The sequence below is a fragment of the Oryctolagus cuniculus genome, chromosome 7 (assembly GCF_964237555.1).
Source record: "Oryctolagus cuniculus chromosome 7, mOryCun1.1, whole genome shotgun sequence".
NCBI classification, from domain to species: Eukaryota; Metazoa; Chordata; class Mammalia; order Lagomorpha; family Leporidae; genus Oryctolagus; species Oryctolagus cuniculus.
The window spans coordinates 143,163,056-143,187,322 of record NC_091438.1 but is presented as its reverse complement, the minus strand read 5'-3'; the positions used below and the strand labels follow the sequence as shown (position 1 = coordinate 143,187,322).

General features: G+C 47.3%; 1 protein-coding gene, 2 long non-coding RNA genes and 2 other non-coding genes across 15 annotated transcripts in view; 4 read left to right on the top strand and 1 right to left on the bottom strand.

Moving 5' to 3' along the window:
* Positions 1-14,196, top strand: part of MED18 (mediator complex subunit 18) — a 186,153-nt gene extending 171,957 nt beyond the window's left edge. For all 10 annotated transcript variants that reach the window (XM_051858073.2, XM_051858074.2, XM_051858075.2 and 7 more), the window contains 5 exons: positions 1,666-1,721; positions 3,287-3,348; positions 6,170-6,307; positions 7,642-7,718; positions 12,013-14,196. In XM_051858073.2, the coding sequence (XP_051714033.1) occupies positions 1,666-1,721; positions 3,287-3,348; positions 6,170-6,307; positions 7,642-7,718; positions 12,013-12,028 (349 nt within the window). In that variant the 3' untranslated portion in view covers positions 12,029-14,196. The remainder of the gene's footprint in view (positions 1-1,665; positions 1,722-3,286; positions 3,349-6,169; positions 6,308-7,641; positions 7,719-12,012) is intronic.
* On the bottom strand, positions 1,242-22,499 carry LOC108177740 (uncharacterized). Of its 2 annotated transcripts, none has more exons than XR_007924112.2 (4): positions 21,909-22,494; positions 17,149-17,651; positions 3,614-3,716; positions 1,242-1,778 (listed from the first exon to the last, which is right to left on the bottom strand). It is a non-coding gene; the product is annotated as an uncharacterized lncRNA (long non-coding RNA). The 2 variants fall into 2 exon arrangements; XR_011390814.1 differs by having other exon boundaries at positions 1,644-1,778; positions 22,359-22,499.
* Positions 22,500-22,526: 27 nt separating this feature from the next.
* On the top strand, positions 22,527-24,253 carry LOC138850696 (uncharacterized). The gene is made up of 3 exons (XR_011390813.1): positions 22,527-22,648; positions 23,528-23,561; positions 24,046-24,253. It is a non-coding gene; the product is annotated as an uncharacterized lncRNA (long non-coding RNA).
* On the top strand, positions 23,250-23,452 carry LOC127493811 (small nucleolar RNA SNORA73 family). The gene has a single exon (XR_007924350.1). It is a non-coding gene; the product is annotated as a small nucleolar RNA SNORA73 family (small nucleolar RNA).
* SNORA73B (small nucleolar RNA, H/ACA box 73B) lies at positions 23,773-23,976 on the top strand. The gene is given in 1 exon segment (NR_036649.1): positions 23,773-23,976. It is a non-coding gene; the product is annotated as a small nucleolar RNA, H/ACA box 73B (small nucleolar RNA).
* Positions 24,254-24,267: the final 14 nt, after the last annotated feature.

Sequence of the window (24,267 nt, the reverse complement as noted above, 5' to 3'; positions counted from 1 at the left end):
AGGCCAGCCCTCTGCTGTGGCCAGGGTGTGCAGTGGAGGATGGCCCAGGTGCTTGGGCCCTGCACCCCATGGGAGACCAGGAAAAGCACCTGGCTCCTGGCTCCTGCCATCGGATTAGCGCGGTGCGCCGGCCGCAGCGCGCCGGCCGTGGCGGCCATTGGAGGGTGAACCAACGGCAAAAGGAAGACCTTTCTCTCTGTCTCTCTCTCTCACTGTCCACTCTGCCTGTCAAAAAAAAAAAAAAAAAAAGAAATTAAAGGTAAGAAATGAATACCTTTCTGATTCCAGAAATGGTAAATTGTCGTTGGTAAGTGAAAATCTCAGAACTGTTGACAAGATGAGAAATTTCATCAAATATTTCATAGAGAAGACTGAAATTCAAATCATGTAATTATACAATATCACCCACCAGGAAATAACTAAATTGGGGTAGTTCTTAAACTACTGGTTTAAAAATCCAGAGAGGAGGGGCCAACATTGTGGTGTAGCGGGTAAAGCCACCACCTGCAATGCTGGCATCCCACATGGGCACCAGCTGGAATCCAGGCTGCTCTACTTCCAGTCCAGCTCCCGGCTAATGTGCCTGGCAAAGCAACAGCAGCTGGCCCAAGTGCTTGGCCCCTGAACCCACATGGGAGGAGATGGAATACATCTCTCCCTCTCTCTGTAACTCTGCCTTTCAAATAAATAATATAATATTTTTAAAAAAAATCCAGAGAGAAATTATCATTTTTTAAAAAAAATAAGTGTATACTACTTTGTTGTTGTTGTTGTTTTAAAATTTATTTATTTGAAATGCAGAGTGACAAAGACAGCGGGAAAGACAGAGAAACAGATCTTCTGTATGCTGACTCACACCCTAAAATGGCCACAACAACCAGGGTTGGGCCAGCAGAAAGCCAAGAGCCAGGAGCCAGGATCTCCTACATGGGTAGCAGTGGCCCAAGCACTTGGGCCTTCTGCGACTACTATTCCCAGGCCATTAGTTGGGAGCTGGATTGCAAATGAGCAGCTGGGACTCAAATTGGTGCCCAGAGGGGATGCTGGTTTTGCAGGTGGGCCACTTAACCCGCTGCACCACAACAACCCCCAGAGTCACACTGAAACTTTGTTTCATATATATATATATATATATACACACACATATATATGTAAAATAAATATACATATATCTATTTACATATATGTATATTTGTGTAAATATATATATATATAAAACTTATATGTACTAAATCTCATTCTTTTTCCTTATTTTCTGAATCAGAATTTCAATTGATGTGCATGTGGAATCTTGTTAACAAAGGGTCTAGTGCTTCTGAAAGGGAAAAGGCATTTTGGGAACCCCTGTCCTGGCTAAGCCTTCCCTTTGCAGGTGAGGACACTCGGGGAGTAGCCAAGCTTCTTTGTGGTAATAGCTCTTCCTGAGGTCAGAGTAGTGCTACCATCCTGGTCTCCTGTTAGTAGATACAAGTCTTTTTTACAATGTGATACTTGTGTTAGCACTTTCAATGGAAAATTATGTTTCATTTCAAATAAATGAAATATATCCCTTTGAAAGTTTTGGTTTCTTGTGCATGGGACTAATATAAACCGTGACCAAAAAAATCGCTGTGAACAAGGTTGGAAGTTTAACATAGACATTACCCTTACTTTTCTTCTTTCCAGGCGACTGAGTCAAAGACCAACACCAGAAGAACTAGAACAACGAAATATACTCCAGCGTGAGTCCAGCTGGGCAGTAAAGTTGTATAGATGTTCTTTGTAAATTTCTCACTTTCCTATAAATAAAAGAGAAAGTGAGTGTCTGCTGTAAGGGCTGAAGAGAAATGGTTTCATCCAGGAAAAAGCTATTCATATTTTCCCTTGAAGGAACAGTCCCCAAGCTTCCTTTGGAAGATGGCCTCATTGTTGTGTACTTGATATGCCAAAACTTTGTTTTTATGCTTCACAGTTTCCTGGGACTGCTGTGGGCATTTGAGAGGATTTGACTGTGTTTGGGAGATGTGGTCCAACACTTTCTATATCTTCCGGAGACTGAGGTGGTGGCTGTGCATTTCTGTTCCTAGTGGAATCTGATGGCTAGGGCCCAAAGCAAGTCCCAGATGCAGCAGTCTTCCTGTGGCTTTCACCCCATAGGATGTTTTTACCTCCATAGTCACCAGATAGAACCCTGTGACTGTCTACATAATTAGCTCCCTAATACCTCCTCACTGAAGAGGCATTGGCTTCCCTAGGATTACTTGTTTGCATGCTCATCTGACCAGTCCATCCTCTTAGCCCGGTGTGGTTATTTTATTTTATTTTATTAATTAATTTATTTAAAGATGTATTTATTTATTTGAAAGGCAGAGTTACAGAGAGGGATGGAGAGACACAGAAAGAGATCTTCCATCTGTTGGTTCACTCCCCAAACGACAGCAACAGCTGGCACTGGACCAGGCTGAAGCCAGGATCCAGGAGCTTCATCCAGGTCTGAAACACCTGAGAGGCCCAAACCTGAGCCATCTTTTGCTGCTCTCCCAGGCACATTAGCAGGGAGCTGGATCAGAAGTAGAGCAGCTGGGACTCCAGTCAGCACCCATATGGGATGCCAGCATCAAAGGCAGAAGCTTAACCCACCATGCCACAACACCAGCCTCCAGTTAGTAAATTTTCAACTGTGGAAGCCTCTGTAGACATGACACAAAACTAGATATGATCTCTATTGTCCAACCTTAGCTTGTGGACAGTAAAAATGTAGCTAGCCCACCAGATTTGGTCCCAGAGTTTGTTGACCTCTGCTCTTAAGTAACTGTATCTATTAACAAGAAAATTGTCTGGGCTGGCACCGCAGCTCACTAGGCTAATCCTCCGCCTGCGGCGCTGGCACACCGGGTTCTAGTCCCAGTTGGGGCACCAGATTCTGTCCCTGTTGCTCCTCTTCCAGTCCAGCTTTCTGCTGTGGCCCGGGAGTGCAGTGGAGGATGGCCCATGTCCTAGGGCCCTGCACCTGCATGGGAGACCAGGAGAAAGCACCTGGGTCCTGGCTTTGGATCGGCACAGTGCGCCAGTTGTAGTGGCCATTTGGGGGGATGAATCAACGGAAGGAAGACCTCTCTGTCTCTCTCTCTCACTAACTCTGCCTGTCAAAAAAAAAAAAAAAAATTGTCTGGAATAGCTATCCTCAAAGGTAGTATCTTATTTTGATTTGGAAATATAAAAAATATTTGTGGTATAATTATTTTAAAAGTTTGATACGCAGATTGCCATTCTGAAATAACACTTGTTTTTTTTTTTTCAATTGTAGCTAAAAATGAAGCTGATCGTCAGGCAGAAAAACGAGAGATTAAACGTCGACTCACTAGAAAGGTACCACTTCCTGTGTGTTTGATCTCGTTCTGTCTACTGACAGTATGCCTTACACGTGGAAGACATACTGTCAGTAGAAACCAAGTATCAGTTATATTTGATTAGGAAGAAATGAAGTCGACTTAGGATGCCAGAGATTTCTATGAAAATATAATACATGGTGCAAATATAGAAAATAACACATTATCAAGAGTGTTTTACTTTCAGTATTTCAAAAATGCTTAACTCACGAAGCTGTTCAGTAAATATCTGAATAAATACTGACCTTTTATTTGGCAGACTTGGTATTTTCATGTGGACTCTGTTGTTGACATGAGATACAATAACAGGAGGAGTGTGTAGCAATCAGAGAAAGACTGAAAATAACCCTGAAAGTATATGAAAAGTATTAGATACCATCATTTTCTCCTTGGTCCCATATCAATTAGGATAGACCTGTTAGCTTTCGAGGTGAAATTAATCCCTTTCTCCTTTCCTCCTTTCCTTCTTACCATCAATTTGCAATTACCCCCTGTAATTCAATTTTTGAAGATTTATTTATTTATTTGAAAGAGTTACAGAGGGAGAGGGAGAGGGAGAGACACAGAGAGAGAGATCTTCCATCTGCTGGTTCACTCCCCAAATGGTTGCAGTGGCCAGGGCTGAGCCAGGCCGAAGCCAGGGCATCTTCCAGGCCTCCCCCATGAGTGCAGGGGCCCAGGCAGTTGGGCCTTCTGCTGCTGCTTTCCCAGGCACATTAGCAGGGAGCTGAATTGGAAATGGAGCAGCTGAGATTTGAACTGGCACTTGTGTGGGATGCCAGCGTTGCAAGCAGAGGCTTAACCTGCTATGCCACAATGCTGGCACCCTCCTGTAGATTCTGTTTAGATTTTTTTTTAAATATTTATTTATTTATTTGAGAGGCAGAGTTACAGACAGAGAGATCTTCCATCTACTAGTTCACTCCCAAATGGCTGCACCAGCTGGAGCTGGGCCGATCCAAAGCCAGGAGATAGGAGCTTTTTCTGGTCTCCCTCATGGGTGCAGTGGCCCAAGCACTTGGGCCATCTTCCAGTGTATTCCTAGGCCATTAGTAGAGAACTAGATTGGAAGAGGAGCAGCTGGGACATGAACCAGTGCCCATGTGGAATGCTAGCCCTGCAGGCGGAGGCCTAACCTACTATACCACAGTGCTGGACCCTAGATTTTATTTCTTAAAATGTGTAAATCCCCAGGAGACTTGGGGGAATCTAGATTTTTTATTTTAAGATTTATTTTATTTATTTGAAAGAGTTATCAGAGAGAGGCAGAGACAGAGAGAGAGAGAGGTCTTCCATCCACTGGTTCACTCCCCAGATGGCCACAGCGGCCGGAGCTGTGCCGATTGAAGCCAGGAGCCAGGAGCTTCTTCCGGGTCTCCCATGTGGGTGCAGGGGCCCACGGACTTGGGCCATCTGCTGCTGCTATCCCAGGCCATAGCAGAGAGCTGGATCAGAAGAGGAGCAGCCGGGACTAGAACCGGTGCCCATATGGGATGCCGGCACTTCAGGCCAGGGCATTAACCCATTGTGCCACAGCACTGGCCCATACATTTTTTCATGATTTATCTTATTTGTTCCCTTCCCAGGAAGAAAGGGATTATCCTTGACAATTCAAGGTCATGGCGTGAACTTCAGATTGAGCATATTGTGCAACTTTAAGTCATAAGTTGTTATACAGTCTGTTATCTTGAGCATTATTCATGTTGAAATAAAATTTATAAGAGCCTTGATACTCAAAATGTCTTCAGGAGTGTTGGTATGACCTTGGAAGTATCTAAGAGATACTAGAACCTCAGGTTCTACCCCAGACCTGCTTAATCAGGGGCCGGTGCTGTGGCATAACAAGTAAAGCCTCCACCTGCAGTGCCGGCATCCCATATGGGCATCAGTTCTAGTCCCAGCTGATCCTCTTCCCATCCAGCTCTCTGCTATGGTCTGGGAAAGCAATAGAAGATGGCCCAAGTCCTTGGGCCCTCTGCGCCCATGTGGGAGACCCAAAAGAAGCTCCTGTCTCCTGGATTTGGATTGATGCAGCTCCAGCCGTTGCGGCCAACTGGGGAGTAAACCAATGGATGGAAGACCTCTCTCTCTCTCTCTCTCTCTCTCTCTCTCTGTGCAACTCTGATTTTCAAATTAGTAAATAAATTAAAAAAAAAAATCTACATTTTAGCCAGACCCCCAGATGATGTGTATATATATTAAGGTTTAAGAAGCACTGGATTGGCCAGTGCCATGGCTCAATAGGCTAATCCTCCGCCTTGCGGCGCCAGCACCCCGGGTTCTAGTCCCGGTCAGGGCGCTGGATTCTGTCCCGGTTGCTCCTCTTCCAGTCCAGCTCTCTGCTGTGGCCCAAGAGTGCAGTGGAGGATGGCCCAAGTACTTGGGCCTTGCACCCGCATGGTAGACCAGGAGGAGCACCTGGCTCTTGGCTTCGGATTGGCGTGGTGCGCCGGCCACAGTGCAGCGGCCGCAGCGGCCATTTGGGGGGTGAACCAACAGAAGTTAGACCTTTCTCTCTCTTTCTCTCTCTCACTGTCCACTCTGCCTGTCAAAAAAAAAAAAAAAAAAAAAAAGTACTGGATTATAGTAAGTCTCAATCTTAGCTATGTATTGAAGAGCTTTAAAAAAAAAAATCCTGATATGTAGACTCTCTGGAGATGGGACCTGGGGATCAGTCGTGTTAAAAGCCTCCCAGTTGATTCCAAGTGCTATGGAGGGTGAAGCATTTGTTTAGAGGTGATTTGAGTACATGATTGATGCCTAACTCGGCACAGTGAACTAAGCAGCTCCGTTTCTTTCAGCTCAGTCAAAGACCAACTGTGGCTGAACTACTTGCCAGGAAGATTCTGAGGTTTAATGAGTATGTGGAGGTAACAGATGCTCAGGATTATGACCGACGAGCCGACAAACCTTGGACCAAACTGACTCCTGCTGACAAGGTAAGTGGATAGTTAAAGAATGCAGATGGCAACTGGAAGCTTTGGGAATTGATAAAATGTTGAATTTCAAATCCTGGGAAGGCATCTGTAGGGATACCCACATCCCAAATCAGTGCCTGGGATTGAATCCCGCCTGCCCCTTTGCCCTATACATTTCAGACTTTGCAGCCTCTGCAATCCTGTGAGAAATACCTTAAAATTCATTCAAGTTTCCATCCTCACATATTAAAAGTATAGGTCTAAACTCTGCACCGAATAATAATGTGAGACCCGGGTGAGGGTTTGGCACAGTGATTAAGTGGCCACAAGTCCCAGCTACTCTGCTGTGATCCAGCTTCCTGCTAACACACATGTTGGCCCAAATATTTGGGTCCCTGCCACCAATGTGGGAAACCCAAATGGAATTCCTGGCCCTTGGTTTCAGCTCAGCTCAGCTCAGCTCGGGGTGCTGTGAGCATTTGGAGATGGAAGATCTGTGTATGTGTGTCTCTTCCACTCTGTCACAATGCTTTTTAAATAAATAAATCTTGAACAACAATAACACACACACAAAAAAAATTAGGATACAAAATAGCAAGATATACAAACAAAAACTAATCTATATCAAGATTTAAAAACAGAAAGAGATAAAGTACATTTTTTAAAGTATTTTTGAATGACATTTTTTCCAAAATTTTTTTAAAATATATGAGATAGACAGCAAGCTCCATCCACTTGTTCACTCCCCAAATGACCACAGGGGCCAGCTAACACTGGGCCAGGCCAAAGCCAGGAGCCTGGAACTCATGCTGGGTCTCCCATATGAGTGGCAGGAACCCAATTATTTGAGCTGTCATCAGTGAATTAGCAGGAAGCTGCAATCAGGAGCCAGAAGCCAGTGTCAGACCCAGGTACTGCCATGTGGGACACAGACATAACTGCTAGATCAAACACATATTATATTATATTATATTATATTATATTATATTATATTATATATTAGGCTGGGAGGAAATTGGCTGGTGTATTTTAGTAATTACCCATATTTCACTTTTATAACGGAAAAAGCATTTTTACATGACCTGAAAGCTATGTTACAAAATCTCCTTTAAGTTTTTCCATTATTTGCTTTAACTCAAAATTTTTGCTTTATAATTAACTGAATGATATTAGGGAAAGTGATGAATATCAGGCTCAGAGCTTGGCATGTCCAGTCCTGGCTCCCTTCCTCTCTCTGGGTTGCCTGCCGGGGACTGCAGTGACTCAGAGTTAAGCACAGTGGTTCATGAATGGCAACTCATACTGCTGTACCACCACAGAGAAGATGCTGAGACAGTTTTGTTTCTATTCCACAGGCTGCCATAAGAAAAGAATTAAATGAATTTAAAAGCTCAGAGATGGAGGTGCATGAAGACAGCAAACATTTTACACGGTAAGACCCAAAAGACCAAATAGTCTGAGCTAAAAGTTGGCACTTCATCCAAAAGCAAACAAACCACAGATACTCAGAAAAGAACTCTAAGGACACTGTTAAAAAGGAGGACACTCAGTGATGATTACCAAAATTCAGAGAAGGGCATAAGAACTAAGAAGCCTGAGAAGTTTGCCAGGATTCATACTGGAATGGCACGGTTCCTGGCTGTATCAGTGTTGCCTGTTTTTGTTTTGTTAGTAGTGGTAATAAAGTGCTACAGTGAGCAAAGCAAGAGTAGGTTTGTGGTTTTTTTTTTTTTTTTTTTTTTTTTTCCTTTGACAGGCAGAGTTAGACAGTGAGACAGAGAGAGATGGAGAGAAAGGTCTTCCTTCCATTGGTTCATCCCCCAGATGGCTGCTTCAGCCGGCGTGCTGCACCCATCTGAAGGCAGGAGCCAGGTGCTTCCTCCTGGTCTCACATGCGGGTGCAGGGCCCAAGGATTTGGGCCATCCTCCACTGCCTTCCTGGGCCACAGCAGAGAGCTGGACTGGAAGAGGAGCAACCGGAACAGAACCAGCACCCCAACCTGGACTAGAACTCGGAGTGCCGGCACCAAAGCCAGAGGATTAACCAAGTGAGCCACGGCACCGGCCAAAGGAGTAGTTAGACAGAAGATGACGCTTAGGCTGGATAAGATTGGCAAAGAATTTAGCTGAACCGGAAGGAAGGAAAGAACATCGCTTACAAAAGCACCAGCAGGGGCCGGCGCTGTGGCATAACGGATAAAGCCACCACCTGCAGTGCCAGCATCCCATATGGGCACCAGTTTGAGTCCTGGCTGCTCCACTTCCAATCCAGCTCTCTGCTATGGGCTGGGAAAGCAGTAGAAGATGGCCCAAGTCCTTGGGCTCCTGCTTCAGCATGGGAGACCTGGAAGAAGCTCTTGGTTTCTGGCTTCAGATCAGCACAGCTGCAGCTGTTGGGGCCATCTGAAGAACGAACCATCGGATGGAAGATCTTTCTCTTTATGCCTCTGCTTCTGTAACTCTACCTTTCAAATAAATAAATCAATCTTAAAAAAAAAAAAAAAAAAAAAAAAAGCTGCAGCAGCAGTAGCACCAGCATTAGCCAAGCTATGGAGATAGGAAAGAGTGCACGGTGTTCTGAGTAACAGAAAGTATGTCTGGAGCAGAGGGTGTGTGAGGCGGTGTGGTGGAAGTAAGCCAGAGAGGTGGGTTCCTGGCCCACTCTGAAGAGTTTGACTCTTATTCTGGGATGTTGGAACCATTGGAAGATTATAAGCAGGGAATTCTGTGTATTCCAGAAAGATCTCAAGTGGAATCACGAAGGCTGAAGTGACCAGCAGCAAGGAAACCACTTAAAAGTGAACAAAATAATCACAGTGAGCATAGTGGTAGCCTAAATGGGAAAAGCTACAGTAAAAATGCAAAGGAGATTGAAAATTTTGTATTTATTTATTTGAAAGAGTTACTGAGAGAGGGAGAGAAATAGAGAGAAACCTTCCATCTGCTGATTCACTTCCCAAATGGCCACAACAGGCGGGGCTGAACTAGTCCAAAGCCAGCAGGAACTTCACCCAGGTCTCCCACGTGGGTGGCAGGGGCCTAAGCACTTGGGCCATCTCCTGCTGCTTTCCCAGGTGCTTTTACAGAAAACTGGAGGCCAGCGCCGCGGCTCAATAGGCTAATCTTCTGCCTTGCGGCGCCGGCACACCGGGTTTAGTCCTGGTCAGGGCGCTGGATTCTGTCCCGGTTGCCCCTCTTGCAGGCCAGCTCTCTGCTGTGGCCCGGGAGTGCAGTGGAGGATGGCCCAAGTGCTTGGGCCCTGCACCCGCATGGGAGACCAGGAGAAGCACCTGGCTCCTGCCTTCGGATCAGCACGATGCGCCGGCCGCAGCACACCAGGCACAGCAGCCATTGGAGGTGAACCAACGGCAAAAGGAAGACCTTTTTCTCTCTCTCTCTCTCTCTCTCTCTCTCACTCACTCACTCACTGTCCACTCTGCCTGTCAAAAAGAAAAAGAAAACTGGATCAGAAGCAGAGCAACCAGGACTATGCCAGCATCACAGGCAGCAGCTTAACCTGCTGTGCCACAACACCTGCCCTAGCAAGTTTTTATTCTCAAAGAGGACAATAAACAAACTGGAGAATCATTTACATTACATTAAGTTTGATGTCCTGTGACACTTCAAGCTGGAGAGGCCTAGAAGCTAGGCATTCAGTCTACTCAGGGGAAAAAACTATGTTTAAAGATAGAAATGAGGCCGGCGCCGCGGCTCACTAGGCTAATCCTCCGCCTAGCGGCGCCGGCACACCGGGTTCTAGTCCCGGTTGGGGCGCCGGATTCTGTCCCGGTTGCCCCTCTTCCAGGCCAGCCCTCTGCTGTGGCCAGGGAGTGCAGTGGAGGATGGCCCAGGTGCTTTGGCCCTGCACCCCATGGGAGACCTGGCTCCTGGCTCCTGCCATCGGATCAGCGCGGTGCGCCGGCCGCAGCGTGCCGGCCGCGGCGGCCATTGGAGGGTGAACCAACGGCAAAGGAAGACCTTTCTCTCTGTCTCTCTCTCTCACTGTCCACTCTGCCTGTCAAAAAAAAAAAAAAAAAAAAGATAGAAATGAAAAAAAATCATAAATCTTTAGGAGGAAGGGTGGACAAAGGAAAATGAGCCAGAACAGCATACTCAGGGAAACGAACTGAAGGAGGAAAATTTAGGGAAAAGGTGGCGTTAGAAAAGCCAAGAGAAAAAGTTCCAAGGAAGAAGAAAGGGGGTCACGACTATCAGATACAACAGAAAGGTCAGGTAGAATGAGAATGGATCAGTGATTTTTTAAAAAATTAGGATTTTTAAAAAATTAGGGGCCAGCATTGTGGCATAATGGGTTAAGCTTCTGCCTGCAACACCAGCATCCCTTATGGATCAGTTCGTGACCCTGTTGCTCCACTTCTGAACCAGCTCTCAGTAAATGGCCTGGGAAAAGCAGTGGAAAATGGCCAAGTATTTGGGCTCCTGCCATCCAAGTGGGAGACTCAGATTCAGCTCCTGACTCCTAACTTCAGCCAGGCCTAGCACTGGTTGTTGGAGCCATCTGGGAAGTGAACCAGCAGATGGAAGATTTCTCTCTCCCACTCTCTGACTTTCAAAGAGAAAGAAAAAAATGGGAGCCAGTGTTGGCACAGCAGGTTAAACTACCGCCTGCAGCGCCAGTATCCCATGTGGGCACCAAAGTGAGTGCCAATGTGAGTCCTAGCTGTTCTACTTCCGATCCAGCTCCCTGCTGACGTGCCTGGGAAAGCAGTGGAAGATGGCCTAAGACCTTGGGCTCCTGCACCCACATGGGAGACACAGATGCGGCTCATGACCCAGCCCCAGCCATTGTAGCCATCTGGGGAGTGAAGCAATAGATGGAAGATCTTCTCTTTCTTTCTTTTCTTTTCTTTTTTTTTTTTTTTTTTTAAGATTTATTTATTTATTTGAAAGAGTTACACAGTAAGAGAAGGAGAGGCAGAGAGAGAGAAGAGGTCTTCCGTCCTCTAGTTGACTCCCCAGTTGGCCACAACAGCTGGAGCTGGGCCAATCCGAAGCCAGGAGCCAGGAGCTTCTTCTGGGTCTCCCATGCAGGTGCAGGGGCCCAAGGAGTTGGGCCATCTTGTACTGCTTTCCCAAACCATAGCAGAGAGCTGGATCAGAAGAGAGCAGCCGGGACTAGAACCAGCACCCATATGGGATGCCGGCACTGCAGGTGGCAGCTTTACCTGCTACGCCACAGCGCTGTCACCCAGATCTTCTCTGTTTCTCCCTCTCTTTCTCTCTTAACTCTACCTTTCAAATACATGTCATTTTTTAAAATAACAATAATTTGGGGCCGGCACTGTGGCGCAGCAGGTTAAAGCCCTGGCCTGAAGCACTGGCATCCCATATGGGCACCGGTTCTAGTCCCAGGTACTCCTCTTCTGATCCAGCTCTCTGCTATGGCCTGGGAAAGCAGTACAAGATGGCCCAAGTCCTTGGGCCCCTGCACCCATGTGGGAGACCTGCAGGAAGCTCCTGGCTCCTGGCTTCGATCAGCGCAGCTCTAGCCATTGCGGCCATCTGGGGACTGAACCAGCGGATGGAAGACCTCTCTCTTTCTCTCTCTCTCTCTCTCTCTCTCTGTAACTCTGTCTTTCAAATAAATAAATCTTTTCAAAAAATAATAATTTTTTAAAGTCAGGATATAATATTACTAATATTTAATAATGGCACAGCAATGTACATTATCTGGTAACTTGTCTCTTTCTGATCATCTGTTTTAGCTATCATCGTCCATGATGCTGGAGTGTGAGAGAGGAGCTGTGTGACCTGCCCCCCAGAAACAAGGCTGCTTAGCTGCTCAGTCTCGAATGACATTGGAGGGAACTCTAGCACTTCTCAGCGCTGCCAGAATCGCATCCTCTGGGATCTAGATCTGGGGTACACAGCACTTCTATGAATGTAGCATTTCACTGGAAGGGATTCCCACGTGCTACCCTGGGACAAAAGTGAACACTCGTCAGTGTTGTTGAGCTTTTCAATATTGCAACATACTTGAGGGGCTTTCTCGACCCAGCCACCAAAGTTCTGGGCCACTTGCAGGTTCTGGGTTTTATTGGCTCCCTGTACCCTCATCCCATGATGGCTGTGCTCATAGTTGCACCATTAACCTTACTTGCCCCGCCTGGGTTCTGAGACCCACTTGTGCAGCAGTAATTCCAGCCATCTGCAGGTCCTTTGACAGAGAAGCCCCTACCTCCAGGGGAGGCCGCACCCACGCTGGCGTGTCAGTGGAAAGCGCGCACTGAACCGCCTGTGACAGCAATACCGTCCTCCGCGGGCTCTGAGCCGGCGGGCCTTCAGGATCTGACAGAAGTCGTCCTGATTGTATTAAAAAGTGCTCTTGAAGATGGAATGGGAACTTTATGTTTTCCTTGTCATAAACAGTCTGAGCTGCAACCAGAATCTAAGTTGGTTAAATGAAAAAAAAAAAAAAAAGTGTGTATTTTCTACACATGAACACAAACAAAAGGCCTTAATCTTAATACCAGCTTGGCAGAAAACTGACTTGCGGCTGAAGTTTTACAGGCTGTTGTATTATGTGAAATGTTACTGTGCATCACTCTAACCAACAGATGTATTCTCCATGAAGCAGCGTTTTAGCACCTCCTTGGGAGCACCTGTGTGCTGTCGGTCCCCACGCTCCCAGCCAGAATCACAACTAAGTTGTAAGGGGTGTGGGGTCTGCCAGAGGAACAGGGCTGGGGAGCAGCATGGAGGGGCTCGGTCACAGCCCACTGCTCCTGTCTCCTTCCCAGTGCTGTCTGCCCTCTCCTGCTGCACAGTCCCTTTCCACGCCAGTCCTGACCCTCCTGCCCTCCTGTGGCAGCTGCCACCTCGCTCACCCCTTCTCATCCATGCAGTAGCCAGTATGGTTGTTACCTGGGCATGGACCCAGCCCCCAACTCCTTTTGTATTTATAATATATATTAATATGGTTTCCTGAAACGAAATTTTTATTTTTATGGAAAACCAATCAGCCTCACTATTTCCATCTAATTCCTATCCAGACTATAAGTGGGAAAACATAACTTCTATTGTAACTGAAGACTGTGACTTTCTTTCACTTAATGTTTAGGACATTGTGGCCTTGCCATGGGTTTCTTCTGAGTTACCCTGCAGTCCCTGTCTTGTTATATGTGCGTCCTTCACGTTTTCTTCCTTTCACGTCCATTAAAGACTTGTTGAAGAATCAGACTATCAGGTCAAAAAAAAAAAAGCTGAAGTGGCCTTAAAGGTAGTGTCTTCTCTGTGGGGAAAAGGAGGGATTTGGATTGCTCAGTTACTGTTAGACGTTTCTGGCTATGGAAGTAACACTAGAACCACATCTTCTTGAGCTCAGTACCACTCGGAGATCAGCGATGATTCTCCTGATCTGTAGAGGTCTGAATGTAAGGTGGCCCACGTGACGTGACTGCCACCTGGACTTGTAACCTCTTGCTCGACGGTGTGGGGACTGCTTGGCTTTATGCCCGCATTCTCTGTGGCCCTCATTTAATGAGGTTTTCCAATCCTTCCTTCACTGCCTTTCTTTCCCTTAATGTGCCAACCCTGAAACAGGACTTGATTTCTGGAACTACTTGTCTGCCTCTATGTGCCACCAAGGAATCTGGATGAATGTTCTCATGTTCTTGAAATAAGACACTCTGGGGGTCAAAGTCTGTTGAGGGTTTTTTTGTTGTTATGTATATAAAAATGGATCTTGTGTTCCTTTGCTGTGTAAGTTGGTACTGTCATGGAAACTCACAATCATTATGTAAAAAAGAAATAAAAGCCTGGTATACTTCAAGATTCTTCCCTGATGTACAGAATCTCCTTGTAAAATAAATCATTTTGTTGTATATCAGTCTTCCCATCAATATTAATTATTAAAGTATTTTAGAATTTTAAAATATCAAACTATACAATTCTGGTGTGAGGCATTTATTTCTTAGGTTTGATTATTCTGAAAGATTAAAGCCAACTTAAAAAAACACCTAAAACAATGTTAATGACTGTAAATAAGAATTAGATGGGGATGGGGAAAATAGGACATTTCATGTAGCCAGTGAGGTCAGTCATGTCTGTGTCTGACTCTGCACAGACCACAGAGAGGGAAGCAGGCTGTGAAGCCTGAATTTCCCGGGTACTGTACTAAATGTTTCGCCTGTAGCCCACCCCTTACCTGTTAATGAAAGTGAACTCATTTTACCAGTGAAGAAACTGAGGAATGGTTGCTTCCCCTAGGTCAAAACAAATTATGTAATCACTCTTCACATATATTTAAGGACAGGCACTTGCATTCCGTTCAGTTGGCCCTCCAAAGATTTACTCATATGAACATGATTGGACCTCGGGCTAACAACACAAAGTGACAGCTGGCACTTGATGTCTTCCTCTGTAGCAAGCACCCCTCTTTCATTCCAAGCGGCCTCAGCAATGACTCACTTTGTACTTGTCACCTCAGAGACTCGCTTTGCCAGGGGTTAAAAGAAATATGGGCTGGCGCCACAGCTCACTTGGCTAATCCTCCACCTGTGGCACCGGCACTCCGGGTTCTAGTCCCGGTTGGGGCGCTGGATTCTGTCCCAATTGCTCCTCTTCCAGTCCAGCTCTCTGCTGTGGCCCGAGAGTACAGTGGGAGATGGCCCAAGAGCTTGGGCCTGCACCCGCATGGGAGACCGGGAGGAAGCACCTAGCTCCTGGCTTCGGATGCGCTGGCCATAGCAGCCATTTTGGGGGTGAACCAACGGAAGGAAGACCTTTCTCTCTGTCTCTCTCACTAACTTGGCCTATCAAAAAAAAAAAAAAATATATATATATATATATATATATGAGTCAGAATTGTTCCTGTCAGTGGGTTTTATCTGCTCCAGATTTTCCTTGTACTAGCTCCAAAGAGCTCAAATTGCTATTGCACTTTTGAGATTAAACTGTCTCAGCTGTTTGCTGAAACACACAATGCCCAGTGGCTGCTGACAAAATGAATGAATTTGGGGCTTTTGGGGTTTAAATTAACTGTAGCCCCAGAAGAAAGATTTGGAAAACTATTACCAGAAAGGGCAAGTCCAGATGCCAGCAATGTGGTGCCGCAAGTCCTGGCTGCTCCACTTCCAATCCAACTCCCTGCTAATGTGCCTGGGAGAAAGCAGTAGAAGATGGCCCGGTGCTTAGCCCCTGCCACCCACATGGGAGACCCAGAAGAAGCTCCTGGTTTCAGCCTGGCCCAGACCTGGCCATTACAGCCATTCGGAGCAATGAAGATCTCTTTCTGTCCCCGCCCCTGCCCTGTAACTGTGCCTTCCAAAAATAAAAAGGTGGGTCCAGAGGTAGGCACTGTGACATAGCAAAAGGAACCTCTTAGGATGTCTGCATCTTATATTGGGAGTGCTGGCTCTTCTTCCAATCCAACTTCGTGCTCATGCACCTGGGAAGGCAGCAGATAATGGCCCAAGTACATGGGAGATCTGGATGGAGTTCTGGCTCCTGGCCTTGGCATGGCCCAGCTCTGGCTGTCACAGGCATTAGGGGAGTGAACCAATAGATGGAAGATCTCTATCTCTCCCCACTCTGTTACTCTGCCTTTCAAATCTTTTTTTAAAATGGCAATGCATATTGAATGGGCAGGGGATCTTAGAAAAGATGAGAGGGAGCGGTGGCCAGCACTGTAGTGCTTATAGCCGCTGTCTGCAGCGCCAGCATTCCATATGGTTGAGTCCCGGCTGCTCCACTTCCAATCCAGCTCCCTGTTGATGTGCCTGGGAAAGCAGCAGAGGATGGCCCAAATGCTTGGGCTCCTGCACCCACATCGAGACTTGGGAAAACTGGCTCCTGGATCCTGCCTGGCCTAGCTTTGGTCCTTGCAGCCATTTTGGGGAGTAAACCAGCAGATGGACAGTTCTCTGTCTACCTCTCTTACTGTAACTCTTTCAGATAAATAAATAAAAACTTTTTAAAAGATTTTATTCATCTGAGAGGTAGAGTTACTGACAGAGAGAGGGACAGAAAGGTCTTCTATCTGTCAATTCACTCTCCAAATGGCTGCAACAGCCTGAGCTGGGCCTAAAGGAAGCCAGGAGCTTCTTCCAGGTATCCCACACATGGGTACAGAGGCTCAAAGACTTGAGCCATCTTCTGCTGCTTTTCCAGGCCATAATCCCAGTTCTAGTTCCAGCTGCTCCACTTCTGATCCAGCTCTCTGCTGTGGCCTGGGAAAGCAGTAGAAGATGGCCCAAGTCCTTGGGCCCCTGCACCCTTGTGGGAAGACCCAGAGAAAGCTCCTGGCTCCTGGCTTCAGATCAGTGCAGCTCTGGCCATTGCAACCAATTGGGGAGTCAACTAGAGGATGGAAGACCTCTTCTCTCTGCCTTTCCTTCTCACTGTGTAATTCTGACTTTCAGAATTAAAAAAGATTTATTTATTTATTTGAGAGACAGAGATGCAGAGAGAGGGAGAGACAGAGAGAGGTCTTCCATCTGCTGGTTCACTCCCCAGATGGCTGCAACAGCCGGAGCTGAGCCAAATCCGAAGGCAGGAGCCAGCAGCTTCTTTCAGGTCCCCCACGTGAGTGCAGCGCCTCCACTGCTTTCCCAGGCCATTAGCAGGAATCGAGATCAGAAGAGCGGCCAGGATTTGAACCTATGCCCATTGGGATTCAGATGAAGGCTTAACCTACTATGCCACAGCACAGGCCCTGAATATACTTTTATTTATTCTTATTTCCCTCCCCCCCCTCCTCCTGTCAAAAAAGCCCAATCTTCCTGCACTGCATGGTCCTTACACCCTATCTGCTGCCTTTCCTATACTCCCCTCTTATAACCCATTCAATATTATAAAAAACAAACAAACAAACAAAAAAACAAAAAAAAAAAACGAAGTACCCCTGTGTTGCAGTTGATTTCTCAACAATGTTGCAGTGGATTCGTTTCTGAGAGAAGCGTGGTAGGGGCAAGAGGTGCAGAGTCACCACACAGACCCTGGGCGTCGGGAGTCGGGTGAAAGCGGGCTTGAGGCAAGCAGCCTGCAGACTCATTTATTTCAGTTAGTACAACAGCTTATATAGTCAAGACCAGCCAATCTGGTCAAGGGGCGGTCTATGCCCCAATCAATCACAGCCTGTTGCCAGGCAGTTTCCAAAGCCATTCAATCACAGCCTGTTGCCAGTCAGGCTCTTGTTGCCAGGCAGTTTCTGACCGTCCAATCACGGCCTGCCGTCAGTCAGGCTCTCTGTTGTCATGTGGTTTCCGAAGCCATCCAATCACGGCCTGTTGCCAGGCAGTTTCTGTTGTCAGTGGCCATCTTGGCATGACCTTTTCACCTCAGCGGCCATCTTGATATGACTTTTCACCTCATTCCACCACACCCGTGGACCCAGGCAACTGAGCTAAACATGGACAGGCAGCAGAGAAAGGGATAGACATAGAATCAGTTTATGGCCTCTGGTCTGTACGCACCATTTTCCCCGTCTAAAGGCATATTCACTTAGCTCACTAAGATCTAAATCCAAACTGAAATGGCCTTTCCCTGAGATGACCCCTGACTTCCGGTTCACACCACCTCCACGTGCCTATGTTCAGTGAATACACTTGAGTACCCTGATGCTGAGGGCTAGGTCCAAAGTCTTCTATCTTAACTTTTTTCCCCCAATATTTGTTTACTTGAAAGGCAGGACAGGAGAAAGAGAGAGGGAGAGAGAGAGAGGGAGAGAGATATCTTTCTTCCCAAGTGGCTGCAATAGCCAGAACTGGGCCAGAGCTAAGCCAGCAGCCAGGAACTCCATCCGAGTGTCCCACACAGGTGGCAGGGGCCCAAGTACTTGGACCCTTGGTCCTGCTTCCCTTGGTCTTCATTAGCAAGAAGCTGGATCAAAAGCAGGGTAGCTGGACTCAAACCAGCACTCCAATAAACCCACCGTGCCGGGCCACCTCCTTCCTTGGCTTCTAAGCACCCTGACTTCTGGTTCTCCTCTGATAATGCCTTCTCTGTCCTGTTGGCTTCTTCCCTGTCCATGACTTAGATGCTGAGCTTTCGTATCCTGCCACACCTCGCCCTACTCCCCTGGGATGATTTAACCATCATCTTTATTCTGACAACCCTGAAACATTTTATCGTCAATTCAGATGTCTTGCTAGAGTGCCAACCTCATATATCCCACTGCCCTTTGGACACACATACACCAGATGTTACCCAGATAATTCATTTGCAGTTCCAGTATAGACCTTACTGTATCCCCACAGCCTGCTTTCCCAAGATCAGGGTTAGAAAGCACTACATGTTTAGCCTCCCAAACCTGAAACTCTGGTATTGTTCTCAAGTTCCTCTCTTACCTCTTTATTTTTAAAAAATATTTATTTATTTGTTTGTTTGTTTGTTTTATTTGAAAGGCAGAGTTAGAGATAGAGGAAGATAGAATGAGAGATCTTCTATCCACTGGTTCACTCCCCAGATGGCCTCAATGGCTGGGGCTGGGCCAGGCTGAAGCCAGGAGCCTCCACCGGGTCTCCCATGTGGGTGCCAGGGGCCTGAGCACTTAGGCCATCCTCTGCCGCTTTCCCAGGCCATTAGCAGAGAGCTGGATCAGAAGTGGAGCAGCCAGGACTCGAACCAGCGCCCATATGGGATGCTGGTGTCATAGGCAGTGGCTTTACCCGCTATGCCACAGTGCTGGCCTTAATGGAATTTATAATGTAGTCCCCACCAGTCTCCCATATCTCTCCTACCACATGGCCACTGGAGTCACTAAAGTGCAAACATGACCACAGTAATCTTTTACTTCACAATTTACTGGCCCCCAGGATAAATTTAAAATTGTGTGGCCTAGATTATAAAATATTTTCTAATTCAGCTCTTCCCTGCTGTGCAGACTCATGGGTAGTCCAGGGGATTCTCACTCTTCTGGGAGACCACACACCAGCTGGGTTGTACCTGCTGGTTCCTCAGCCTGGATCAGTGTCACCCACCACACCCTACTCATTCACTCTACTATCCTGTAGGTTTCACTCAAATTTTAGCTCCCAGCCAAACTCGGCCTGCAGCAGATGACTCAATTGCTATGTCTCATGTTATCAGAATGCATTATTCATGTCATTCAGCACATATCAAGTAGGATAACTTGCTATCACATCTTCCCACACCCATCCTAATTTTTTTTATTTGAGAAGCAGGCTGACAGAAACAGAGACAAACGAGCAGAGTTTCCCCAACTGCTGGTTCACTCCCCAAATGCCTGCAATCCAGGCTGAAGCTGGGAGCTGAGAACTCAATCCAAGTCTCCGACATGGGTAGCAGGGACCCAACACTGGCTGCTTCCCAGGGCAAGTGCCAGCAAGAAACTGCAAGTGAGAGTGGCACCCAGACTGAAACCCAGGTCCTCAGATATGGGACATGGGCATCCCAGCCAGCAGCTTAACCATTTGGACAAACCTGCACCACAAATTGCTGTTTGATATCTATTTCTGTGTTTGATATCTACTGTTCTAAAGTTAAATCTGAGAAATTTAAAAAATATTAACACTTCCAAATAATAATCCTATTATATGTACATATTAATATTATATGTATTTTTAAAAATAATTTTCATTTTATTTGAAAGGCAAAGAGGCAGAGATAGACAAATGGAGAGAGACCTTTCATCTGCTGGTTCACTTCCCAAATGCCTACAAAAGCCAGGGCTCAGCCAGGCCTATGCCAGGAGCCCAGAACCCCATCCGGGTGTCAGGGACCCGTGTTCCTGCATCACCTACTGCCTCCTAGGATACACATTAGCAGGAAGCTGGACTGGAGGCAGAGGAGCAGGGCTTGGTATCAGGAACTCTATGGGATACGGGCATCCCAAACAGCAACGTAACCCCTGTGCCACATCTCCACCCCAGCTCATGTATTTTTAGGAAAAAACTGTTTTCCAAAAATAATTAGTAAGAAGAGTAGTATTAAAATTTTTGCAAATCTCTTTGATGTCTAGTTTAACAGATGTCAATTCAATTCTCATATCTGCATATACATTTAATCTAGTAGTGGTAATGATGTTTTGATTCTAGTATGTGAAAACCCAACCTCATACAGGTACACAGCTCAAAAAGATGGCAGCCATTCTTTCAAGTAAAATGCTATTCTGAAAAAAAAAAATGAGGCTACTTCAGCTCATAACTCAATCACATAAGTGAATCTGAAGTGCTTTAAGTATATTTTGTCCCACAAAATATTAAAGAGATACTTAGAAGTTGAGAACTAACCAAACTGATTATTTTTACTTCCTCATTAAGAACAGTTTTAGGGGGGCCAGTGCTGTATGTAGCGGATAAAGCCACTGCCTGCAGAGCCAGCATCCCACATGGGTGCCAGTTTGAGTCCTGGCTGCTCCTCTTCCAATCCAGCTCTCTGCTATGGCCTGGGAAAGCAGCAGCAGATGGCCCAAGTGCATGGGCCCCTGTATCCATGTGGGAGACCTGGAAGAAGCTCCTGACTCCTGGCTGAATTCTGGCCATTGAAGCCATCTAGGAAGTAAACCAGAGGTTACGAAGATCTTTCTCTCCTTCTCTCTGTGTGTGTATGTCTCTCTTTCTCTGTAGCTCTTTCAAACAAAAAATAAATATAAAAAAAAATTTTTAGGGGTGGGCATCCAGCCCAGCAGTGAAGACACTGGTTAGGATACCTGCATCCCACATCAGAGTGCCTGGGTTTGGTAACTGGGCTCCACTCCTGACTCCAGCTTCCTTCTAATGCAGACCCTGGGTGCTCACTTTGGCAGCACCCTACTAATGCAGACCCTGGGAGGTTGCCACAGCGAAGGCCCATGTGGTTTGGTACCTGGCACCCACAAGGGAGACACCCCGACCAGTCCTGGCTCCGGGTTCAGACCCAGTCAGGAAGAGGCACTGCGGGAATTAGAGGAGTGAACCAGCAGATGGCGCGCGTGCACGCTCTTAAATGTGTGGGGGGGGACCCTGTTAGGTGAAAATGAATTTTTTAAGAACTGATTTTGTGGGGCCGCGGCTGTGGCACAGTGGGTTGAAGCCCTGGCCTGAGGCCCCAGCATCCCATATGGACACCAGTTCTAGTCCCCGGCTGCTCCTCTTCCGATCCAGCTCTCTGCTATGGCCTGGGAAAGCAGCCCAAGATGGCCCAAGTGCTTGGGCCCCTGCACCCACATGGGAGACCCGAAAGAAGCTCCTGGCTCCTGGCTTCGGATCGGTGCAGCTCTGGCTGTTGCGGTCATTTGGGGAGTGAACCAGCAGATGGAAGATCTCTCTGTCTCTACTTTTCTCTGTAACTCTTTCAAATAAAATCTTAAAAAAAAAAAAAAAAAACCTGATTTTGTGATGCACATAATGAGTACCGGTACAGTTTGGTGACAGGCTCCTGAATTGTACCAAGGCTCCAGGAGTTTTACTCACTGTGCTTTCTACACAGTGTCAGGGTCAACAGAGCAAAAAAGTCAAATGAAGCCTAAGTATTGTTATGAAAGTTTTGCCTGCAGGGACCCAGCAAAGTCTCAGGGACCCTGGGGTCTGCTGACCACACTTCGAGGACCACAGATCTGGGCTGTAAAATTTTAGTAATTGCACAAACGTCCCAGAATTGCTGTGATACTAAGTGACGTGTAAAGTGCCCGGCACAAAAACTCGAATAGAACAGAGCGCACCTTCAATGCTTGTATCCCATCCAGCCCGGCTGGGAGGGCTCCAACCACTCCAGTTTGCAACATTTCACTGGGTCGTGCACTTCAAGCCCTTCTTTCCTTGCCGGCCTCTTTGCAGCGGGGTTTTGGATGTGGTTAGTTTCCCGTTTTTGACCAGCGCCAGGTGGACCTGCTCCGGTCGTGCACAGGTTGCTACGTTTTAGCCAACTGGGCTAGCAGCGCTTCGGTCCTTTTACCTATGCATTTTTCAAAAGGCACCTTCCACGCGTGACAGGGCAGACTCACTCCCCTTCGAGCGTCTTTGCATTTACGTAGATGTTTTTTTCGTACTAAGTTTTTTTTTTTTTTTTTTTGTAAGCACATTGATTATCCAGAGATTTTCTGACCAGCTTCCCTGCAGCACACCCTGCAGACTAAGTGAACTGATTATGAAGTAAAAACTCTGCTACATACCTATCTGTCAGAAAAACACATAGCCTGTTTCTGCGACTCACAACCCCCAGCGAGCACTGGCACGAGGACGCCAGACCGGGAGACCGCTCTACTCCAGGTAGCGGCTGCCCCGATAGGCAGTCCATTCCCAGGGGCCTTAGCGACTGTCCGATTCCCGAACTGCGCATGTGGCTGCGCAGGCGCAGTAGACACGCCGTGACTTCCGGGCACTGCAAAAGGTATAAATACGGATGCGTTGCGCCGCTTCGGTCTTTTATCCAGGAGCTTGGGCGGTGGTGTGTTTCGTCTTGGTGAGTGTCTAGCGTTTCTCTTTAGTCCTGGATCTACTCTTTGTGCTCGGCAAGCAGCCTTTCCTGCGAGGAATGTTTTATGCTTAGAACTCGGGCACGCGACGAAGCCTGGCCGGTGCGGCCCGCGGCGGCCTGGCGACCGCGACCCTGGGATAGCCGCGGGGCCCGCCGCCCACGCCTGCCTTCTGTCGGTGGAGCCGTTTATCTGGCTGCATCCTGGCGTGCACCCCCTCCGCGGAGTCGGGCCCCAAGTGCGGTTTCTAATCCCATCTCTCGCGCTTGACAACTGCGATTTCCAGCAGCTGGCTCCCGGGGCCGCAGCCACTTATACGAAGTTTTAGTGGCTTAGCCCCGCGCTCTTGAATTTGGATTTATGGCTGCCGCGCCCGGGTTCTTAACGTCCTGATGTACACGGCTTTGCCATTAGCTTCCGCAGGGCAGTAGTAACCCGTTGAGCTTCTCAGCAGTGTTTCCTGTGGAACGAGTCGCCGGGGATTTAATTCTGGTCGCCGATGGTGTGACCGTGGAGGGGTTTTGGAGTTTCGCGTGTATGACCAGCGCACTCACCCGCAGAGGAGACGCGTTACACGGGCTGGGCCGTCCAACGTGGACACCCCGGGAGGTCACTCTCCCCGGGCTCTGTCCAGGTGGCACAGGGGAGCACAGGGCTCTGCCCGATGACGTACAGTCCCTTCCCACGCCGTTGGAGAGGAAGCGGGCCTCGAGTCTGCGCCTGCATATTCCTACAGCTTCCCAGAGTCCTGTGGACAATGACTGGGGAGACAAACCATGCAGGAAACAGCTGCCCGGAACATTCGGTCCGAGTAAGACTCCCTCTTATTTGCTTCATTGCATTGATAACTTACTTTGTTTTTGCAGAAATTCTTTCAGGATTCCAAACAACTTGTCCAGGGTGAGTAGATCTGCTTTTGAGTTGGTTTTGGCTTACTGTTGGTCCGGTGGGTTTTTTGGGTGGTTTCTTTTTAAATTCTCCTGGTTTGTGCAAGACAAACTGGTGCGTTTCTAACAGGCCTTCCTTTTCCTTGTGTAGTTGGAGCTGAGAAGGGGTGTTGAAACTGTCCTGAGGGCTTGGGGTATTCGGTTACCTCCAGTTTGCTGCTGATTCCAACGTGGACACCCCGGGAGGTCACTCTCCCCGGGCTCTGTCCAGGTGGCACAGGGGAGCACAGGGCTCTGCCCGATGACGTACAGTCCCTTCCCACGCCGTTGGAGAGGAAGCGGGCCTCGAGTCTGCGCCTGCATATTCCTACAGCTTCCCAGAGTCCTGTGGACAATGACTGGGGAGACAAACCATGCAGGAAACAGTCTCAGCATGCTGAAATTTCACATTGAAATGAGGTGTTTGAGAGTCTGATGCTATGTTTGTTGCTTTTCAGGAGAGAAGAGGAGCCACACTTCTGGGCATCAGCTCCTTTATTTAGCAAGAGTTGGTAAAGAACTTCTTTTAAAAACAGCACATTCTAAAGATTTTTGGGATTCATGAGATTTGGGTTTTTTTAGAGTAATGTATTTCTGATGTAAAATGTTTGTTAACAGTTCTAAAAATATTCATGTATTGTGAATTGAAATAAAGGTGATTTTGGATTTGTGTGGTTCCT